This window comes from Lactuca saligna, chromosome 4 (genome assembly GCF_052625555.1).
Source record: "Lactuca saligna cultivar CGN05327 chromosome 4, ASM5262555v1, whole genome shotgun sequence".
Lineage (NCBI taxonomy): Eukaryota > Viridiplantae > Streptophyta > Magnoliopsida > Asterales > Asteraceae > Lactuca > Lactuca saligna.
Genome location: NC_136420.1, coordinates 161,467,309 through 161,487,673, shown reverse-complemented (window position 1 = coordinate 161,487,673; position 20,365 = coordinate 161,467,309). Strand labels below are relative to the sequence as shown.

General features: G+C 34.0%; 1 protein-coding gene, 1 non-coding gene and 1 pseudogene across 2 annotated transcripts; 2 read left to right on the top strand and 1 right to left on the bottom strand.

The window, feature by feature from the left end:
- Nucleotides 1-922: 922 nt before the first annotated feature.
- On the bottom strand, nt 923-1,743 carry LOC145040313 (uncharacterized). Its single transcript, XM_078988257.1, has 2 exons — nt 1,578-1,743; nt 923-1,419 (listed from the first exon to the last, which is right to left on the bottom strand). Exons 1-2 carry the CDS (start codon nt 1,741-1,743, stop codon nt 923-925), a joined length of 663 nt encoding a protein of 220 aa, XP_078844383.1.
- Nucleotides 1,744-2,507: 764 nt separating this feature from the next.
- Nucleotides 2,508-2,613, top strand: LOC145044479 (small nucleolar RNA R71). Its single transcript, XR_013681428.1, has one exon. It is a non-coding gene; the product is annotated as a small nucleolar RNA R71 (small nucleolar RNA).
- A 13,091-nt stretch (nt 2,614-15,704) lies between these two features.
- Nucleotides 15,705-20,066, top strand: LOC145040312 (protein NUCLEAR FUSION DEFECTIVE 4-like; annotated as a pseudogene).
- The last annotated feature ends 299 nt before the right edge of the window (nt 20,067-20,365 follow it).

Sequence of the window (20,365 nt, the reverse complement as noted above, 5' to 3'; positions counted from 1 at the left end):
GTCTGTGGTCCCGAGTTTGTCCCTATTCACGTCGTGAATATTTAACGATTCACATCGTGAGTCCAATCTGGGCTTAATTTTGGGCCATTCATTCTATATCAGAAATGGATTAGTCTTGGGCCAATTAATTTAATAGAAAATGGGCTAATATGTATCAATGATATATTTTCCGGTTAATTCCAAATTCACATCGTGAATACTGTATGATAATAAATTTTTTATTAATCCTAAATATTTTATTATATTCCATAAATTTTACCACTTCATTTTTAGGACCCCACACTTAGTGTTTAATTATAAATAAAGTGAGTTGGATGATATGATCGATGTTTCTAGAACTAAAAATGCAAAAACTAAAAAGAAAAAGAAAGAAAATGAAAACCAAATTCGGGTTGCCTCCCGAGAAGTGCTTCTTGTTGATAGAGTCATGAGCCGGACTCCGTGCATCCTACGTTGTATTTTCAGATGAGTCCACCACCAATATCTTCTGCTCCTTGAAACGCCTCTTGTAAGCTTGCACTCGACGAATATAAGCTTTTTTAGAATTATCCTTTTTATCCTTGACTTCATTTCCATCGAGCTTGCGTTTGATCCCTTGAGTCTTTAGTTTTTCATTATTTTTAAGCTTCACAATATCCTCCTCCCCCTTCACCACTGGGGTAGTCTCCTTTGATATAACCTCCTCTTCATCACTAGACATGTCATCATCTTCCTTACTCATCCAAGATGTTGGTTTTGTATAAGCAATGACTTCAATGAAAAATGGAACGGATGCCCTTGGTTTAGTGCGCTTGACTTGATCATTTGTCTTGATTTCTTCTTCCATAAGCTTTTCCAATTCTTCAAGTGCATTATCTTCATCAATATTGAACACTTCACCCTTAACATCATATCCTTGAAATCCATCTTCCATTCCAAAAATTTACTTCTCATCTCCAACTCTCAAGGTTAGCTTAGATTCGCGTATATCAACCAAAGCCCCAGCAGTGTTTAGTAATGGGCAACCAAGAATAATCAGAACATCGAGATCTTCTTTCATGTCCAACACCACAAAATCTATTGGAAAAACGAATTTCCCAATTTTAACTACGATGTCTTCCATAATGCCCTGAGGTTGTGTTACTGAACGGTTTGTCATGTGAATTGTCATTTTGGTACCCTTCATTTTTTGAATATTTAACTTTTGATAAAACGAGAAAGGCATCAAATTAATGCTAGCCCCAGAATCGGCTAAAGCATATGTCTTCAACTTATTACCAAACTCACATGGAAGAGTGAGGTGTCCAAGATCCCCCATCTTCTTAGGTATCTCTCCCAACACAGCCCTTAAGTTTTGCTCACTTAGAATTACCTTAGAATTCTTTTTCAATTCATGTTGAGTGTCTATTAAATCTTGGAGGAACTTAGCATATTCTGGAACTTTAACAAGTGAATCAATAAAAGGAGCATTAATAGGAATTCCCTTTATTTGCTGAATAAACTCTAGATGTTTCCTTTCCAGTAGGCTAAGATGTGCTCGAGATGGGAATGGAAAAGGCAGTTTATAAGGTGGAACAAATACATTTTTTTGTGCAGACCGATCCCACATCGTGAACATATCGGGTCACGATGTGAATCTGGCATTTCAGCAGCTTCTTCGTTTTTGATCTTAGACTTCTTTGGCTTTGGTTCAGATGGCTTTGGCTCCACTTCTAATGCTTCTAAAAACACAGAAATCACCTCTTCTTCAGTATCAATGGCCATGACGTGAGATTGAACTTTCTTTTCGGGAGATGTGAAGATAATGTGCTATTCACCAAAGTAGCGAGTTGATTAACTTGGACTTCTAAATTTTGAATCGATGCTTGATGATTTCTTAATGAAGCTTGCTGGTTAATCATCATTTTGTGTTGTTCCTTCATCATATTCATGTGTTCTTTTAGCACTGCATCGGTATCTTCGTGCCTTCTCTCGGATGCTTCCATGAATCGGGTCAACATGGTTTCTAAGTCCACTTTCTTCTCGGTTGGTGGCTGCTATTTTTGGTAGAAGCCTCAACCAGTTTGCTTATATTTATCTTCCTTTTGCTTCTTGTATTCTTCGTATGGCAGCCACTCTCTCTTTGGTTTTCTCCAGTCTTCATCGTATTTATCTCCACTTGAATATCAAACTTGAGCTTTCTTGTTCCCATATTCATCCATGTTGCAATCTTTTGTCAAATGTGGTCCACTACATCTCTCACAACCAACTCGAATTGCATGAATTGATTGGTCCATTTGGGTAAATCTCCTATCCATAGTGTTAAGCATTGCCATCATAGCAGCCATTTAATCAGAATGTGCACCCCAACTCATTTCACACTTTCATTCCTTGGATTGTGGTATTCACGAGAATGCTTTGCAAATTCTTCAACTAATTCCTTGACCTTGCCCATATTTTTCTTCGTAAGCGGTCCTTGAGAATCAAGGAGTTGTCTTGTCATTACATTGACCCCGTCATAGAATATGGACACTTCTTGTTGCATGTTAAGGTCATGTTGAGGAAAATGCCATAACAACCCTTTATAACGCTCCCATGCTTCGTAAAGTGACTCCCCAAGGTTTTGCTCAAAATTAGCTATTGCCTCTTGAGTTTAGGTATCTTGGATGGTGGATAGAATTGGTTGAGAAACTGATCACGCATTTGAGCCCAAGTAGTGATTGTACCAGGTGGAAGTGCTTTTAACCAATCCTTTGTAGCTCCTTTAAAGGTAACGGGAAGCATCCTTAGCAAGACGGTATCTCTGTTAACATTCGGGACATTAAAGTAATCATCAATGTCGTTCACTTCATCTAAATGCTTGAACGCGTCCTCATGATCTTTTCCATAGAATGGGATATCCTTTAGTGCAGAAAGGATATGTCCTTTCAGCTCGAATGTGGCAGTGGCAGGAATAGCGGGTTGTATTAAGCCTGGACCAACATCATCTCGAATTCTCTTTCTGTAAGCTCCCATGGATATTTCTTCAATATTCTCCATCTCGTTTCTTTGCTCGCTTTCAGTTTCACTTGTATGTTCTTCAAATTCACGCTCGGTATCGTATTCGGACTCAGTTTGGATGGGTATTTGATCTAAATGTTCAAGCTTGCTCTTGTTCTTTGAAGATGAACTTGACTCCCCATTTCCTTCCCTGACTTCTTTGAGAACACTGACTTGAATTCTTGTAAAGGCGTTTTCTTTGGTGTTTTATCTTCTTTCACACTCTTATCCTTCTTTTTGTGAATTGCAGACTCGGGATCTTCAAGTGGTGGCACCAAAGGTGTGTTAGAACCTCTGGTCATGAACTCCTGAAATAAAACAAAAAGATAAAACATAAAACTGAACTAAGAAAAACGAACTAAAATAAACAAAATTAAGAACTTCAGTTCTCACATCGTGAATCTTAAAAATTCACGTCGTGAGTCCTGTAATGCAGAAAAAAATTAAAACAAAAAAGTAACTTCTTGCAGGTTTTACCCTACAAAAAGGATTGATTAATTTAAATCAAACAAACTAATAATTAACTAGTCCGTTCCCCGGTAACGACGCCAAAAACTTGATGTGCACAAAAGTACTCACTAATTTTAATATTTATAACCTAACAAACTTAGACTAACTATACACCTATAGGCAGTGTACCTAGTTGGATTACAGTATAGCTTGGGTAAGTTGGGTATCGATCACAAGGAACGGTGTTACTAATTAATCTACTTGCTATCAAATTAACCTAATTATAAAAAGGGTTTTATCTGATTTTACAAGATCAGACGAACCTAACTCAAATTCAATCAATAAGTAAAAACACTCTTGTTTAGTTCGAATCCACTTCGTCCTTATGGCCAGCTAATAATTATGGATTATCAAGTTGGTTATAATTATATTAGTAATTTAAGTCTAACTTTACCAATAATTAATTAATTCATGTAAAACTATGTATGGTGACACACAATTAAACATAGAACCAATTATGATTATGAATACGCTATGTAAAAATTATTATGTAAACGCAATTATAGTCATAATCTACGTTCTCTATCACAGCTAAGTTTATTTACTTTAATTACTAACTAGATTGGTCAATCCTAGTTCTAACGATTTAATGTTCACTAAATCATTAGGTAAAAAAGTTCATGCAGTTAATGGTCACTAAGCTACACAGAACATGAAATTAAGTAACTAAAGAAACAAACATAAGCATGCTAGGTAACTATAAATCAAACACAAGCAATTTACCAACTAAATAAATCCATATAAAATCAAGCGATTCATAAGTTAGAAGTTTCATCTAGCTAAACAAGAGTAGCTAGATTCAGTTGCTCATATGTAACGCCCGTGTTTCTAGGCTAAGCTTTAATTTAATGGTGTAATAGTTAGGATCAACACTTATAACCTACTTTGAAATAATAAATAGGAATTATTTGAATATTATGTGATTTTATGTGTCTTATACTTAATTATAAGATATAATAAGTTAAGAATAAAAATAAGCGTCAAAAATAAAATAATAAATAGGTCCAATATCTATGAAGAAAGTTATAGTGTTCGGGACAATGATTCCGGAGATATAAAGAACGTCGAAATCCGAGTTATAACGAAGAAGATACGACCTGTCGAAGTTTCGCATCAAAACCGGCACGACACTAGGAATAGTAAAAACTGAGTTTATGGTAAACTACTTTTTATCCTTAGGGGTCTAAATGAAATTTGTAGAGTATGTCTCCACGTACGCGTAGATATAAAGAACGTCAAAAACGGAGTTCGTATGGAAAATTTATGACCTTCCGAAGATACAACTGTCTAAGAGCATGACACGTGTCAGAAACCCTAATTTGACTGGACTCACGATGTAAGCCTCTTTTCTCACGACGTGAGGAGTCAAAACGCCACATTTCGAAGCTAGAAGTCTATGGAAACGATAACTCAAAAGCTCACGACGTGAGCAATGAATTCTCACGACGTGAATGGGCCGAAATCAGCCTATGAATAGCAAGTTCGACCTCATTCTATTCTTACACCAAATCTTCCTTTTCTCTCTTGATTTCTAAAGTCGTTCCGCGTCCCGAGCCCGACGATCACAAGCCGTTGACTGTTTTTAGATTCTATCTACTCCCGCTACCAAAGTAAGTGCGTATTTATTTTCATCTTACTCATAGATATGAAGTATTTTATATAAATTACATGCTATGTGTGCATATTGTTTGTATACTTGTTATCTATGTTAGACGAACACTATTATACATGTTTTAAATGATTTAAACTGTATATGTATTTTATATCTACAAATATGTTTGGGTAAAACATGGGTAGATGAAATAGTTGGTGTGTGATGAAATAAAATGACAAGAGGCCTCGATGTTGTTGTTGATCTAGTCATCTAGCAGAGTATAGATGACAACCACGGACTATTCTAGACAGTCAAGTGGAACGCTAGCAGGCCTGCAACCTGTAGGTGTTTGTGAACGATATGTTCACTGGTGTACTCTATCCCCCTCATGGTTGCCTTACAGACATTCATTGTTGAGGAAACCCCTTAGCAGTAGTGTCCATCCCGATGATAATCCTTAGGCTAGATCCCTTACGATAGGTGTTTTAGGGATATAAAGTGAGGATAACGGGAATGGGTAATCGGGTTATTGTTGGTTAATGAAATTAATAAACTTATTTATTACGGGTTGAAAGCTCTATGTGCTCACCAGGCTCCCAAGCCTGACCCACTCAGTTTTCTCATATACAGGTAGTGGAAAGAGAGCACGGGAGTGATGATCTAATGAGAGATCAATCGATTATAGGCTACTAGAATAAATAGATATTATAATGTCTATGCTGTTTATGTTTATGCCTTTGATCTGTATTAACAATGATATCCCAAAGTTTTTAATATAATACATTTCTACGGAAATGCTTTGATAAATTCTTTTTCATATTATTTTTGGGACAAATTTCGCATTATATTTCTTTAAAAATATACTATGATTTTCAAATAAAGCATAAACAAATCGGTCTTTTCTGGCCGTGAATTTGGGGATGTCACATCAAATAGCAACTAACAAGCAAACACAAACTAAATAGACAAACATGTTCATAAGTATCAACTAAGTAAACTAAATTATGAACCTCTGCTCCCTTGGTGTTGAAAACCTTTTTCTGGAACTTCTCCTCTGATGAAAATCGTCTTCTGGAAACCCTTTAATCAGCCAAAAAGTCCTCAAGTCGTAATGGTCAAGGGAATTTATAGATTTCTGATTTCCCGAGTTCACGTCATGAACCATAAGGATTCACGTTGTGAATATGAGATAAACGTGTTCAGCAAGGACTCTTCCACCCGCATGCATATCTTCTAGAACTCTCTACTCATGTCGTCAACCATGACTTGTTCACGTCGTGAATATGTCTTTTGGGTGATTTTCCGTTCTTCTTTTCTTCAATCCTCCAAAATTCCACATCTTGTCAATTTCTGTCCCTATCTTCGAAGATGCTTCTATTTGGCTGCAAAATAACAATTTAAACTCATCAGTACCATTATTCTATGAAAATAACCAAAATATCAATAGAAATGTAATTAAATATTGCCTAAAAATATGTATAAATATGGCAATATCAAGGATTATCTGACCCATTTGCTGGGAGGGGTTTTCAGCATCAAGATATAGCAAGAGAGAACACTCACTAAGTGTCAGTGAAGTGACCAGCACTGGGAGTGGCTGGAGAAGTATATACAGTGAAGGCTACGTCCGTCACAGAGAAAGGAAGGATTGTTTTTTTTAGAATTTGCCTTGGGTAGGCCAATGATTGCGCAAGAGAAAAGGGGTGAACCCATAGGATGTCCAACATAAGTACTCAAGGAGTACCAAAAGGATTGTCGGTTGGGTAAGAGTCGTGCTCTCAGGATTGTTGGTGATTAGAAGTGCTTTTGAGGTTCTTCGGGGATCGGATCCGGCAGGTGATGTGTGCATGGGACAGGAATGTTGAGAGCAGATTGTAGGATAGTTGGTCATGGTGGACTTTGAGGACGAAATCTAGTTTAAGTGGGGGGAGAGTTGTAACACCCTGTTCTGAAAATATACGTTTATGGATTTCGAAGGCCAAGGCTAGGGGCGTTTTGGTCATTTATGGGTTTTAAGTTTTTATTCAAGAGGTTTTGGGTCGGGATGTGTCGCTAGAAGCGTATGGCTTCTCGTCACCTATTCGTGGATATAAGGTCCGTCAGAAACAGACGTAGAACAAAGGAATTATGATGATTTGAAGTTGTTGACATTAATGGTCCCTTAATGGGGAAAGTTGGCAAGACGAGCCATGTATGCATAAAAGAGACACGTGGGTATGCCCAGCATAATACGGTGCATGGTCGCGGGTGCGCGGAGGCGTACACTCAGCTTTCCTAAAACCCTAATTTGGGGTTGTGGCACTATAAAAGGAACATCATGCTTAAAGGGGCCAACCCCATCTCATCCTTAAGCACTCTCCACGAAACCCTAACCCTCCTTGAGTGTTATTGAAGCTTTGGTAGCCATTAAGTGAGTATTTGGGTGTTGTGAACCCATTTCAAAACAAGAGAAGAGTTTAGCAAGGTGGTCGATTGAAAAGGAAGCTGTAGATATGAGATTTTGGTTCCATTTTAGACCATTGTGAGGTATCAAGTCTGAAACTTTCCTTATGTATGCTTGGATCTATGTTAATGGAAGTTTTGGGTCTTTTTGATTCCAAGATTTGACGTTTATGTCACAACTCGTCTTCTAGGTCCAAGGTTGCCACCCTTAGTGTCATATGAGTCCCATAAGTAGTAAAGTTTCAACCTTTAGAACTCATTTATGTCTATGCATGAGATCTAGCCCTTGGAATGAAATCATGTTGTCACCTTTTGAGTTTGGACTTGTTTGGTGGATTGCAAGTCACCAAGTTAGTGACTTTATGGTTTAAGACATCAGTAAGGACCTGGATATGAGTTAGTAGCCTCTAGAGTGGAGTATGAAGCACTTAATGGAAAAGTGTCTTAATAGGAGGATTACGCTGAGCGTACGTGAAGGTAAGCCCAACGTACTCACTAGCAGGCCAGTACGCTTAACGTACATTGGAGTATGCCCATCGTACTCAACAGATTTGGGCTGTATGCGTATTGGGCCTCGGTGTGGGATGTGTTTTGGATTTTGGTCCTTTGGGCCATAGTGGGCCATCAGGTTCAGTTAATATGGACCAATGAATATATATAATTGGGCTTAGGGTAAGGCCCATTAAAGGATTGGGCCCAATGTAGCAAATTGGGCCATTAGTGGGTCACTAGTGGGCTTGGGAAGCTTACCCAGTGTTGGACTTGGAATATGTATCAAGTTGGACTAGGAGGGGTAGAATGGTCATTCTACCCTATGGAGGATTATTGTATTAGGCTAAGTATTATTGTGGTATTGATAGTTCGGGGAGCTAGAGGAGCAGCAGTGCGGGGATTGTTAGATAACATCCAGAAGTGTACCATCAAGGTTTCAACAGTGCAAGGTGAGTTTCCTTCCATTAGGAATGGGTCTACGACCACAATGTCGGCCTGTTTAGATGGCAGTAGTTCAGTATGCTTGATGTCTTTGTGATTCAGGCATGTCTATGTGTTATGTGTTCTGAGCTGCAATCTGATGCAGTATGTTGTATATGTGTTATTGTTATATGTTATGATTATGTTATGTTATGTTCAGTCAGTTCTGGACTTCAGTTCGATGCAGAGGGTGAGGCCCTAGTTAGTTCCGGACTCCAGTCCGATGCAGAGGGTGAGGCCCTAGTCAGTTCCGGACTTTGGTCCGATGTAGGGGGCAAGGCCCTAGTTAGTCTCTACTTTGGTCCAATGCAGTGGGCAAGGCCCTAGTTAGTTCCGGACTCCGGTCCGATGCAGAGGGCGAGGCACTAGTCAGTTTCGGACTTCATTCTGATGCAGTGGGCAAGTTTTAGTATGTGCTTTATATGTTATTGCATGGTATGTGATAGTTTGGGGGAACTCACTAAGCTTCGTGCTTACAGTTTCAGTTTTTGGTTTCAGGTGCTTCAGTTTTCAAAAGAGGAGCTCGGGAAGATTGCATTACACACACCATTTGTTCAGCCTGGGATGTTTATACCATGATATATTTGATAGATGTTTTGTTAGTCTTGAGATACACAGTTTACGATTTTTATATGTTGAAAGATAATTATGGTTTTATTAAAGAGTTAAAATGAAATTTTTGGCTTGTATTTTTGGAATGTTTCACACGATCCTTTTAGGGAATGAGCATTTGGCCCGGTGGGCTGGATCATATCGAAAATAATTAGAGCCGAGGGACTCGGTTTGGTTCTTTATTCTCCATTTTGCAATAAGTTGATTTGTGGTCCTATAGTTCTTAGTCTAGTTTCGAGCGGGTCTGAAACTGAACATCCCTAAAAATCACACTTCCTTGTAGAACCGAACCGAAACCAGGATATTCAATACAAATTTCAGTTCTTTATTTGTCACTAAATCGGTTCTCAGTTCTTCGGTACTCGGTCTGGTACAACTTGATGTTCATCACTAGTCGTTTTAGTGTGAATAAGTGAATGAGATAAAATTGTCACATCTAATTTCGAACATAGGGTAATTACATTAGTTTTTCCCATAAATTATAATTTTTTCCGACTCGTTCTAACAAAAAGGGATAATTTTATATATATCCTTGTTAAACATCAAAAAATTATATTTACCTAACCTAATATTTAAATTTTATATTTACGCAACCAAAAATATAAATATCATATTTACCCTTTATAAACTTCAAATGTCATATTTCCCTAAAAAAAAACTTTTTTAATAGAGTATTATTGTCTTTAGAAATTCCACAACATCAACTCGTTGATTGATCTTCAAAATCTCATCTAAAAAATTGACATATATTTTTAGAACAAAACCAATCATGCTCCATGAATTGGTGAATCTGAGTAATCAAAATTATATATGCAACTCTCTTGTTTTGAATTTTGACAACATTAAATCCCACTAAAAGGTAATAAATTAAATGTCCAGTGAATTTAATCTTTTTTTTCAAATCATTCATAAAATCGACTACTTGTTAAAGTCTTACATAATTCAATTTTAAAGGCATTTTAAAATTTCTCCATTACAATCAAAGTCCTATCAAAATCGTTGATGCTATATGCAAAAATCTCAAACAAAGAAAAATCACTATTCCTTTTTCAAAAATCACTTCAACAAGCATTTTTTTAGATGAGTATTTAAAGTTAGAATCAATGTTTCGCTATGGCTCCGCTATGAAACATCATGACTCCAAAACTTGTACTTGCTACCAAGCTTTGACAAAATGTTGTCTTAAGTCACATACGTATATAAAAATAAATAATAGTAGAAAATACATATGAAATTATTAATTATATACAAAATTGTCACCTTAAGTCACGTTTTACAAACGATATGGCTCGCCATGTCTCAAAAAAACTTGAGACTTGACATTGCCGTCAAGTCACGCCTCACATTATTTAAAACATTGGTTAGAATAGTAAATTGATAAATATATCGATTTAGAAAAATTATATATATATATATATATATATATATATATATATATATATATATATATATATATATATATATATATATATATATATATATATATATATATATATAGGAAAAGTGAATATACCCTTAAGGGTATATAAGCTTAGGTACCCAAACTCACTATAATTAGTCGTTTTGTTTGATATATTTATTATAATGTTATTAAACTTCAACCTTAACTTGATTTACTTTGAAGATTTTTGAAATTTCACTATTGTTTTCCTCTTATATCACTTCTTTTTGCCGAACACCTATTAGGTTATATATATTAGAGTTGAAAATGAAAATTATGTAAGAAGAAGATAAATGTGAAATTTATAAAAATCTTAGAAGTAAATCAAGTTAGAAGTTAAATTATAAGAACATTGAACAATTACAATGTACATATATGATACAAAACAATAAAGTATGTTGAGTTTGGGCACCTAAGCTTATATACCCTTAAGAGTATATATGTATATATATATATATATATATATATATATATATATATATATATATATATATATATATATATATATATATATATATATATATATATATATACTTTTTAAAGGTTTAAAATAAGATTTTGAACAAATATATAATTTGATGTCTATGAACAATAAGACATTTGAAAGTTTATTAAGATAAAAACGATTTTGAAAGGTTATGAATTATAAATATGATATTTTAATTTTTGATTGGAAAAATGTGATATTTTGATTTTTAACAAAGTACATATAAAAAATATTCCTCCTAACAGAAAAAGGGAAATCTGCGAAAAAGTCCCAATATTTTAGGTCAGTTTACCGGCTAAAACTTTACTACTAAAACTTCGGATTAACCTTTAGAACTCATTTTAGTCCTAAATTAAATTTTGTTTACAAAAAAGGACAGATTACCGGCTAAAACTTCGGATTAACCCTTCGTGGCCGGTTTCACAGATTTAGCCGGTATCTCGTCTTTTTTAGTTAATTAATCAAAAATTTAAGGCTTTTTCATTAATTAATCAAAATTTTAGGGCTTTTTCATTATTTATTACCAATAAACCAAAATATTTGGACTTTTCTGAAGATTACCTTTAAACTAATATATATTATATGATCTAATTTAATATGTACTATTCCATGTCTTTTTTCTTATGCTCTTCTAGGCTCACTGTGTGTTTTTATCAGTGTCGTCAAACCCAACAACAAAAATATTACTCACAAGCCTCGTTAACTCCATTGATTTTCCAAAATTATCCATTCACAACTCTATGATCATCTTTCAATCTCCAAATAAAGAACGGAGAAAATCCTTATTGATTACGTGGATGCCCATATTACCTAACCATGACTTCAAATGTGGTTCCAACACTTGGATGTTCCTATTACCTAACCATGACTTGAATCCTATTTCGAACCCATACACTAGTCGCATTGTCCATAGTGTTGTTCACAACAAAATACGAATCCCACATGGTTTAACCACTGATACCTTGGCTCAAGTCTTACATGATCCTTGTTTCCTTATAATAGGGCTTGAAAACCATGAAGAATGAACCATTAATCTTAAAAAACTCAACATATGTAAAAAAAATCAACTCGATATGATGTATTGAAAACCATGAAGAATGTTAACTCTAATTGTAAAAAAAAAAATGTCAACAAGCTATCCATCATAAACTATTAAAATATTAATTTGGTATACCTACGAGCTACGGTTCCAACACTCGGATGTTCCTATTACCTAACCATGACTCGAACCTTATTTTGAACCCATACACTAACGGCATTGGCCATAGTTTTGTTAACAACAAAATACAAATCCCACAGGGTTTAACCACTGATACCTTGGCTCAAGTCTTACTTGACCCTTGTTTCCTTACAATAGGTGTAACATCCCGACTCCCAGGTATAATATTTAATTAAGTTATATTCTTGTTGTCTGATCAACTTGACGAGTTGGAGGCCCCAACTCGCCGAGTAGAGAGTGTTAATGGTCGCGTAATTTCTAGAGTCTACTCGACGAGTTGGAGGACCCCAACTCAACGAGTAGGAGCTGAGTGTGAAAAACCTAATTTTCAAGGTTTGTGTCTTGCCAAAAACTAATGCATTCTGGAAGCCCCAAATAAACTAAAACGTAATAATGACAATTATTGTAATATTACAATAATTGTCATTATTACGTTTTAGTCTATTTGGGGCTTCTAAAATGCTTTACTTTTTGACAAAAAAAAACCAATAAATGATGAACCATGTGGGATTTATCTTATGTCGAGGCTTCTATAGTGTTGTAAGGAAACTAGGGCCAAGTAAGACTTGAGCCAATGTATCAGTGGTTGAACATGTGAGATTCGTCTTCTATTGTTAACAACACTATGGACAACGCCATTAGTGTATGGGTTCAAGTCATGGTTAGGTAATAGGAACATCCAAGTGTTGGAACCACGGTTTAAGTCATGGTTAGGTAATAGGGACATCCACGTAATCAACAACGATTTTCTCCGTTCTTTATTTGGAGATTGAAAGATGATCATAGAGTTGTGAATGGATAATTTTGGAAAATCGATGGAGTTAACAAGACTTGTGAGTGAGATTTTTGTTGTTGGGTTTGACGACACCGATAAAAACACACAGAGAGCCTAGAAGAGCATAAGAAAGAAGACATGGAATAGTACATATTAAATTAGATCACATAATATATATTAGTTTAAAGGTAACCTTCAGAAAAGTCCAAATATTTTGGTTTATTGGTAATAAATAATGAAAAAGCCCTAAAATTTTGATTAATTAATGAAAAAGCCCCAAAATTTTGATTAATTAACGAAAAAAGACGAGATACCGGCTAAATCTGTGAAACCGGCCACGAAGGGTTAATCCGAAGTTTTAGTCGGTAATCTGTCCTTTTTTGTAAACAAAATTTAATTTGGGACTAAATCGTAAACTGACCTAAAATATTGGGACTTTTTCGCAGATTTCCCAACGGAAAAACCATTTAAAAAGTTTAATTGATACATTTATAAAGGTAATTAAATAAAATCTTAATCTTATCTTAATCTTAATAAAAGACTCCCTTAAACTACACGTGTCATCCTTTTGCTCCTCTTACTTGCCACGTGTCACTACTGCGGCTTTCCTTTCCCTGTTTTTCCCGCCCATTCCTTCTGCTGTAAATTCTACATCATCACCTCCTACTAATCAGGAATTCAGTTTAAATTACAATTCACCAATTTAATTTGCAAGAAATCAACAATCAATTTTCCTTCCGCGTATCTCTCCTAATATACGACTTTTTTTTTTTTTAATGTGTGCCGTCTGCAATTTTAAATTTTTTTGTTTTTCATCTCCATTCCATCATCGACGATGTGTTAAGAGGTAGAAAAGACCAATTAACCTGGTGTAATGATCCTTCGTCCTCAAAAAAGTTCAGATTTGCATTATGTTCTACCTTTTTGTTTGTTCTAATCGGGGCAATCCAAATTCTTTTCCTCTCCATCTGGCTGCCTCTCGAACCCTAATTCTCATAGAAAATAAACATGTTTTCTTAAAGATTTACTTACATGTTGCATGCATAAATCAACAATCTTGGCCAAATATGCCACATCAATCTCCTAGCTGAAGCAGGTTTGTAAAAAATCTAATTGATTTAAATTTTGTTGCTTCTTATTATTGTTGTTCGGTTTTTTGTTACTAGTATATGCTCATCAAAAAAGATTTTTTTTATGATAAATCATATAAATTTTGGTCAAATGTTGTGTTCAACTTTATTGTTTTATGCTTGTAGTAGGTAAATGATAAAAGTGGTTAAGAAATTGATGTTTTATGATGATACCTAATAGGTGTTTGATGAAATGCCTAAGACAAATAATAATATTATATCATTTGGTTATTCATGAATCTCAAACAACTTTTCTTATTGGCATTTGGTGATGAAGATTGTACCTATGTAGCTTCATTATCTCCCCCTTTTTTCCTATATGATTATCTGTTTTCTAGAACCACCCCCCCCCCCCCCCCCCTCTTCCACACCCACCCACATAAGTCGTAACACATACCATTATTACTTACTTTTTGCTTGGTTATCTATTTTCTTTTGGATGATAGCAGGTTATCAAGATTTTATTAGATGAAAATGGATTTTGTAGTGATCTTTACATAATAAATGGATTTTGTAGTGATCTTACCTGTAAGTTGTAACATGTGCAAGAAATAGCAATCAAATTTATAAAACAATGCGGATGTACTTGATGAATGGGATTGAAATAAATGTGTATAAAACAAGAGATAAAGCTTCAATGATCGTGTGTAAATTACAAAAATGGTCCCAATGTAAATTACAGTTATGATCCCTCTATAAATTACAGGTATGGTTCCTGTGTCAATGTAGAAATTGTCAAGTTATGGTCCCTATATAAATTATAGTTATAGTCCATGTGTCAATGTGGAAATTGTCTAAGTTCTTGTAATTTTGTTCAACATCAAGTTTATTTGCTCTTTTTAATGTTGTATATTATCTAAAAGCTTACTATTACATGGAATAAAAGTTGACCCCTTTAGAAATAAAAAAGCCGGAATTACATGCAATGAAACTAAAAAAAACTTTAAAAAAAATATGCTTTATAATAAACAGAATCATATTTATGTATATATAATCTTCTAATATAAAAATATGCTCATGATTTTCAATAAACAATAAACATCCAATATTTAAATACATATTTTACGATAAACAAACCAAGCAAAGTACATTGTTTTAATTTGTTACGATAAACAAACCAAGCAAAGTACATTGTTTTAATTTGTTCTAACATATTAAGAGTACATTCTCTCTTTGACTTCCTTTCCGTAGATCATACAAACTCATGATTTTATCATTGCTCGATAATTAAGTTATAATATGATTAATTTTTCTAATATTAAAATTTCATCCGTGGTGTACACAGGTTATAACCTAGTATCTTATAAATGACAATGAAAATATCCATTGTTTATACATCATGTAAACCCACGAGTTTCTAATGTGTCCACGCATACTAACGGCATATGACGTATGGGCCCCTCCAAATAATTCCCAAACATATCAGCGGTGGCGCGTTTTGACCACGCACTCTCGACCCGTGTAGTTCCGTCTTCCATTATAAACATACATCCAGAATATTGTTCATCGATACAGACACGCATTAATGGAAATGATCTCAAATACATACAATCTACTTCTGAAAATTAAAAAAATAGAAAACAGTAAATTGATAGCTACAGTGGCGAGCATATGGATCCAGTGCACCGGCGGTGCCTCCTACGCCTTCGGAATCTACTCTGCCGCCCTCAAATCTAGCCAAGGTTACGACCAATCGACTCTCGACACCGTCTCCGTCTTCAAGGACATCGGCGCTAATATCGGAGTTTTAGCCAGTCTCCTCTATCACGCCGTCACTAATAACCACCGCGATTCAACGTCGTCGTCTTCTCGTTTCAAATGCGGACTTCCGATCGTCTACTTGTTTGGAGTGGCTCAGTGCTTCTTCGGTTACTTCCTTATGTGGTTGTCCATCACCAGACGCATTTACAAGCCGAGCGTCCTGCTCATGTGCATCTTCATGTTCATGGCGTCACATGCTCAGACATTCTTCAATACCGCAAATATCGTGGTCGCCGTCAGGAATTTTCCAGATTACGGTGGAACAACCATCGGCATTATGAAGGTAATTCATACAATTATCAATCAGGTTGTGCATTTTTACATATCGGCATGTTTACAGTTTGTTCCGATCCATCAGTTTTTCGTTTGATTCTACATTCCGATGATCGGTGAAATCAAAAGTTAGAGATTAAGGTGAACGTAAAACCGCCGCGTGAATCATATACTCATACAAAACATTTGAATCAAATGCATTGGAAAGTTGTACCATACGCTGTAACTTTCATACGGTACTACTACATTCTCAATTTACGAATTTTCATGAACGCTGGCTAAGATCAACAAAAGCTTCATACATCCTATTATCCTAACATCCATTAATTCAATTTTTCCAGCTTCATGCCATTGATTAACTGTATGAATGTATGATCTTATGAATATGCTCTGTTATAACAGAATTTCGTAATTTTCATTTACTCAGGGCTTTCTCGGTCTAAGCGGAGCGATACTAATACAAATCTACATGACGTTCTTCGACGGCAAACCAACCAAATTCATACTAATGCTTGTCGTGGTTCCATCTCTCGTCTCCCTCATTCTCATGTTTCTCATTCACGAAAACCCCTCAAACACAACGAAGTCACCATAGCCGGATATCTAACCATCACACTCTACCTTCAAAACAAAATCGTCTTCTCATCACGGGCTCACGTCATTACAACCATCATTCTTGGTATTCTAATCCTTTTCTTCTAATCGCATGCACAACTCAAACCAACGAACAGCAAGAGGCTAGAGAAGCATTGATTGTAGCTTCAGAGAGTCAGGTGGTGGCGAGTCACGGTGGTTCACCGGCGGTTGAAATGAATCTGCTACAAGCAATGACCATCGTCAACTTCTGGCTCCTTTTGGCATCCATGGTGTGTGCGATGGGTTCTGGTCTCGCCACCATCAACAACGTAACTCAAATAGGTCAGTCTCTTAATTACTCAACAACCAAAATCATCAGAATTTTGTCTCTATGGAGTATCTGGAACTTTCTAGGAAGATTCAGTGGTGGATATCTGTCTGATTTCTCTTTACACGAGTGGGGCTGGGGAGACCGATGTTCATCGATCTCGATAACACTTTTGGCGATGGTCGTCGGCCATCTTTGGATCGCTTATGGTGGGAATTTGCTCTTTGGTACAGCGGTTATCGGCATATGTTATGGATCACAGTGGTTTTTTAATGCCTACGATTACTTCTGAAATTTTTGGGGTGAAGCATATGGGGACAATTTTCAATACGATAGCTGCAGCTAATCCTGTTGGATCGTATATATTGTCTGTGAGAGTGCTTGGAAGCATCTTAAATATTACTAAAAGAGAAACTTTATGACATCATCTTAAATAATCTGGACCATTGATTGTATTTCAATCTTATTTTTTCCACCCTTAGATCAAATTGCTGACATCATCTTCCCCATATGGAATGTATTTAATTCCAATAAATGCTTTCCAATCATCAATCAATAACTTACATTCGTTGAAATTGAATGTATTTAATTCCAATAAAAGCTTTCCATATTTTACATCTTGAATTTTCAGTTATGAAGATTTTAATATGATCAATTTTAAAAATATATTACTAACAAATCATTTCAATCAAGGTCTTAATATCAACCATTAATATAAATCCGTTTATATTAGTAAACCAGTAATATAAAATCTTTTTTTATTAGGAAATCATTAATACCGAAAAATCATATTCAAATTATCACATACATATACGATTCATCATTGAATCCGCGACTCACATTTTCAATCGTTTCTTTTCTTCAAACATTCTCCTACAACATCGTTAATATTGCTTATAGCTTCCATCATCATTCTCTGCTATCAACATTCACTGTTGTGCACTAGAAGGTTAGTACCTTCTTTCGCTTTTTATATTTTTTTCGATCATTTTTTGTTCCTATATCAAATGTATGTATTCATATATTTTGATTTTCTTTGTCACAAATTACATAAAATCAGTTAACTACTTTTCTGAAACTTTTCAAATAAACATGAAAAGGTATTAGGTACCTTTAACAAAACAAAAATTAACTATCCTGGGAACTGACATTAATTACGAAAATGTTACTTTTATATATTAGAGATGATTATGATTTTTTTTTAATTTTTATATCATAAGAATCCGGTTAATTTTGGCATGATTTTAAAATATCATTGAAATTATTATGTTTTTATATATCATATCAACCTACTTTTTTTTTTTTTTTTTTTTTTTTTTTTTTTTTTTTTTTTTTATCATCTTCGTATAGTAACAATAAAATTTATTAATTTACACAACAAATATAAATATTTCAAATTTTGTAATATTATTATATCTTACAAAATACAACTCCTTCCAAAATAAATTTTCGTCAGTAATTTCATCCATAATTTCAACAAATTTAAATTTGTATTTTCTTTATATATATATATATATATATATATATATATATATATATATATATATATATATATATATATATATATATATATTTTTTTAATGATCCTGATTTTTTTTCTCCAAAAGTATATCAAACATTTACGTTTTAGATAATGCTGTCCTATTATAATTATTATTTTCCAAAAATATATCCATTTAATGAGGAATTTGATATAATAAAGGAAGTGAATGTTAATTAAAATGAGATATATATTCCATAATTATTACATGAATTTATTAAAAAAATTAATATCAATGTGTAAATATTAAACATTTTTAAAGTGAAATTTCAGAATACATACAAACGATAATGTTGTACAATGAAATATAAAATTGAATAGACTGAAATAAAAAACACTATTAAAGCAGTCAATCTTGAAAATAACATAGTTATGAAAAATTATAAAGTAGGATTGAAATTATAAGATATTAGGAGATTTGTAAAAAGTACATTTAGTAAAAGCGTTACGGTTATTAGAAAAAATAAGACTGTTAAGATTAGTGAAAATACAATATATAAACTAAATTATCATAATAGTAATGAAATGTCATTATTTGATATTTCATATAATTGACAGATATATCAAATTAAATTGATATACTAAAATTATTCAAAGTTGCACCAAAACTAATGCAAAATTTTTGCGAATACTAAATAAATAAGAACAAACATAAAAGCTAGCATTTATATTTATAATCAATTTAAAATAAACCAATCATGATTTAGAAAAGAATCTTCATTGATGATATACTAAAATTAAATCTATATAACATTTAACATTTTATAAATTATATTACATAACTTTATTTGAATAAATAAAATAGTTGTTAATATTTAATGCAATAGAAAAAACGGTATATTGATTGTCAATATATGTTTAAATTAGGTAACATTATTATGCAATGAACGTCTAATTATATTGATTGTCAATATATGTTTAAATTAGGTAACATTATTATGCAATGAACGTCTAATTAAAATGCTTATAAATATATAAATATCATAACTATATAAGACGAGGAAAATCGTTCAACTAATAAAACAAAAAATAATATCTACAAAGAGATCTTTCAATGATTATATATATTTATCGTTTTCAATGTATTTTCTACATATTTCAATAATACCAATAACCATATATATATTTTTTTATAATCATTATACAATATCTACAAACGATTATATGTTTTTTATGCGTTTCCCGCGTTTAACGCGGGCTATAATCTAGTTTATGATAAAGAAGCAAAAGGAGGGGGTTCCTGCAATGGGATTCATTGCTTTAGGGATTCGTTTTTTGTGTTTGCTGTGGTTTGTGTTTTCGGGATGTTTGTATCTTTGGTGTTGTTTATTAGGACGAAGGGGTTTTATGTGGTGGTTGTGGACAAACGGGCAGAGGCAGTTGAGGCTGATGTGGAGGTGGAGGGGTAGGAAGAAAGAGAGAGGAGGGTGGGTTTGTACTTTGTAGTTGTGGAGAGGAGAGAAGAAGTTGAGAGATTGATAGGAAATTAGAGAGAATTAATAAATGTTTTGTTTGATAATAATAAAGATACAAAGAAATAGAAAAGAAACTAGTAGAATTGTTGATTGATTTTGTTTATATGACAAGTTTTTCAAGCATGTTGTTTGGTTTTATAAGAAGATTTGTTTGGTTTTATGAGAAGATTTGAATTGAACTAATCGCAAAATCACCATCAAATCTTAAAATTCAAGTATAATAGAGAAAAAAA

Coding starts and splice junctions, on each gene's coding strand:
- LOC145040313 (XM_078988257.1), bottom strand. CDS start 1,743: ATGGCCATTGATACTGAAGAAGAGGTGATTTCTGTGTTTTTAGAAGCA. Junction 1,420..1,577: donor ATGTTCACGATGTGGGATCG/GTCTGCACAAAA, acceptor CACTTGTTAAAG/TTCCAGAATATGCTAAGTTC.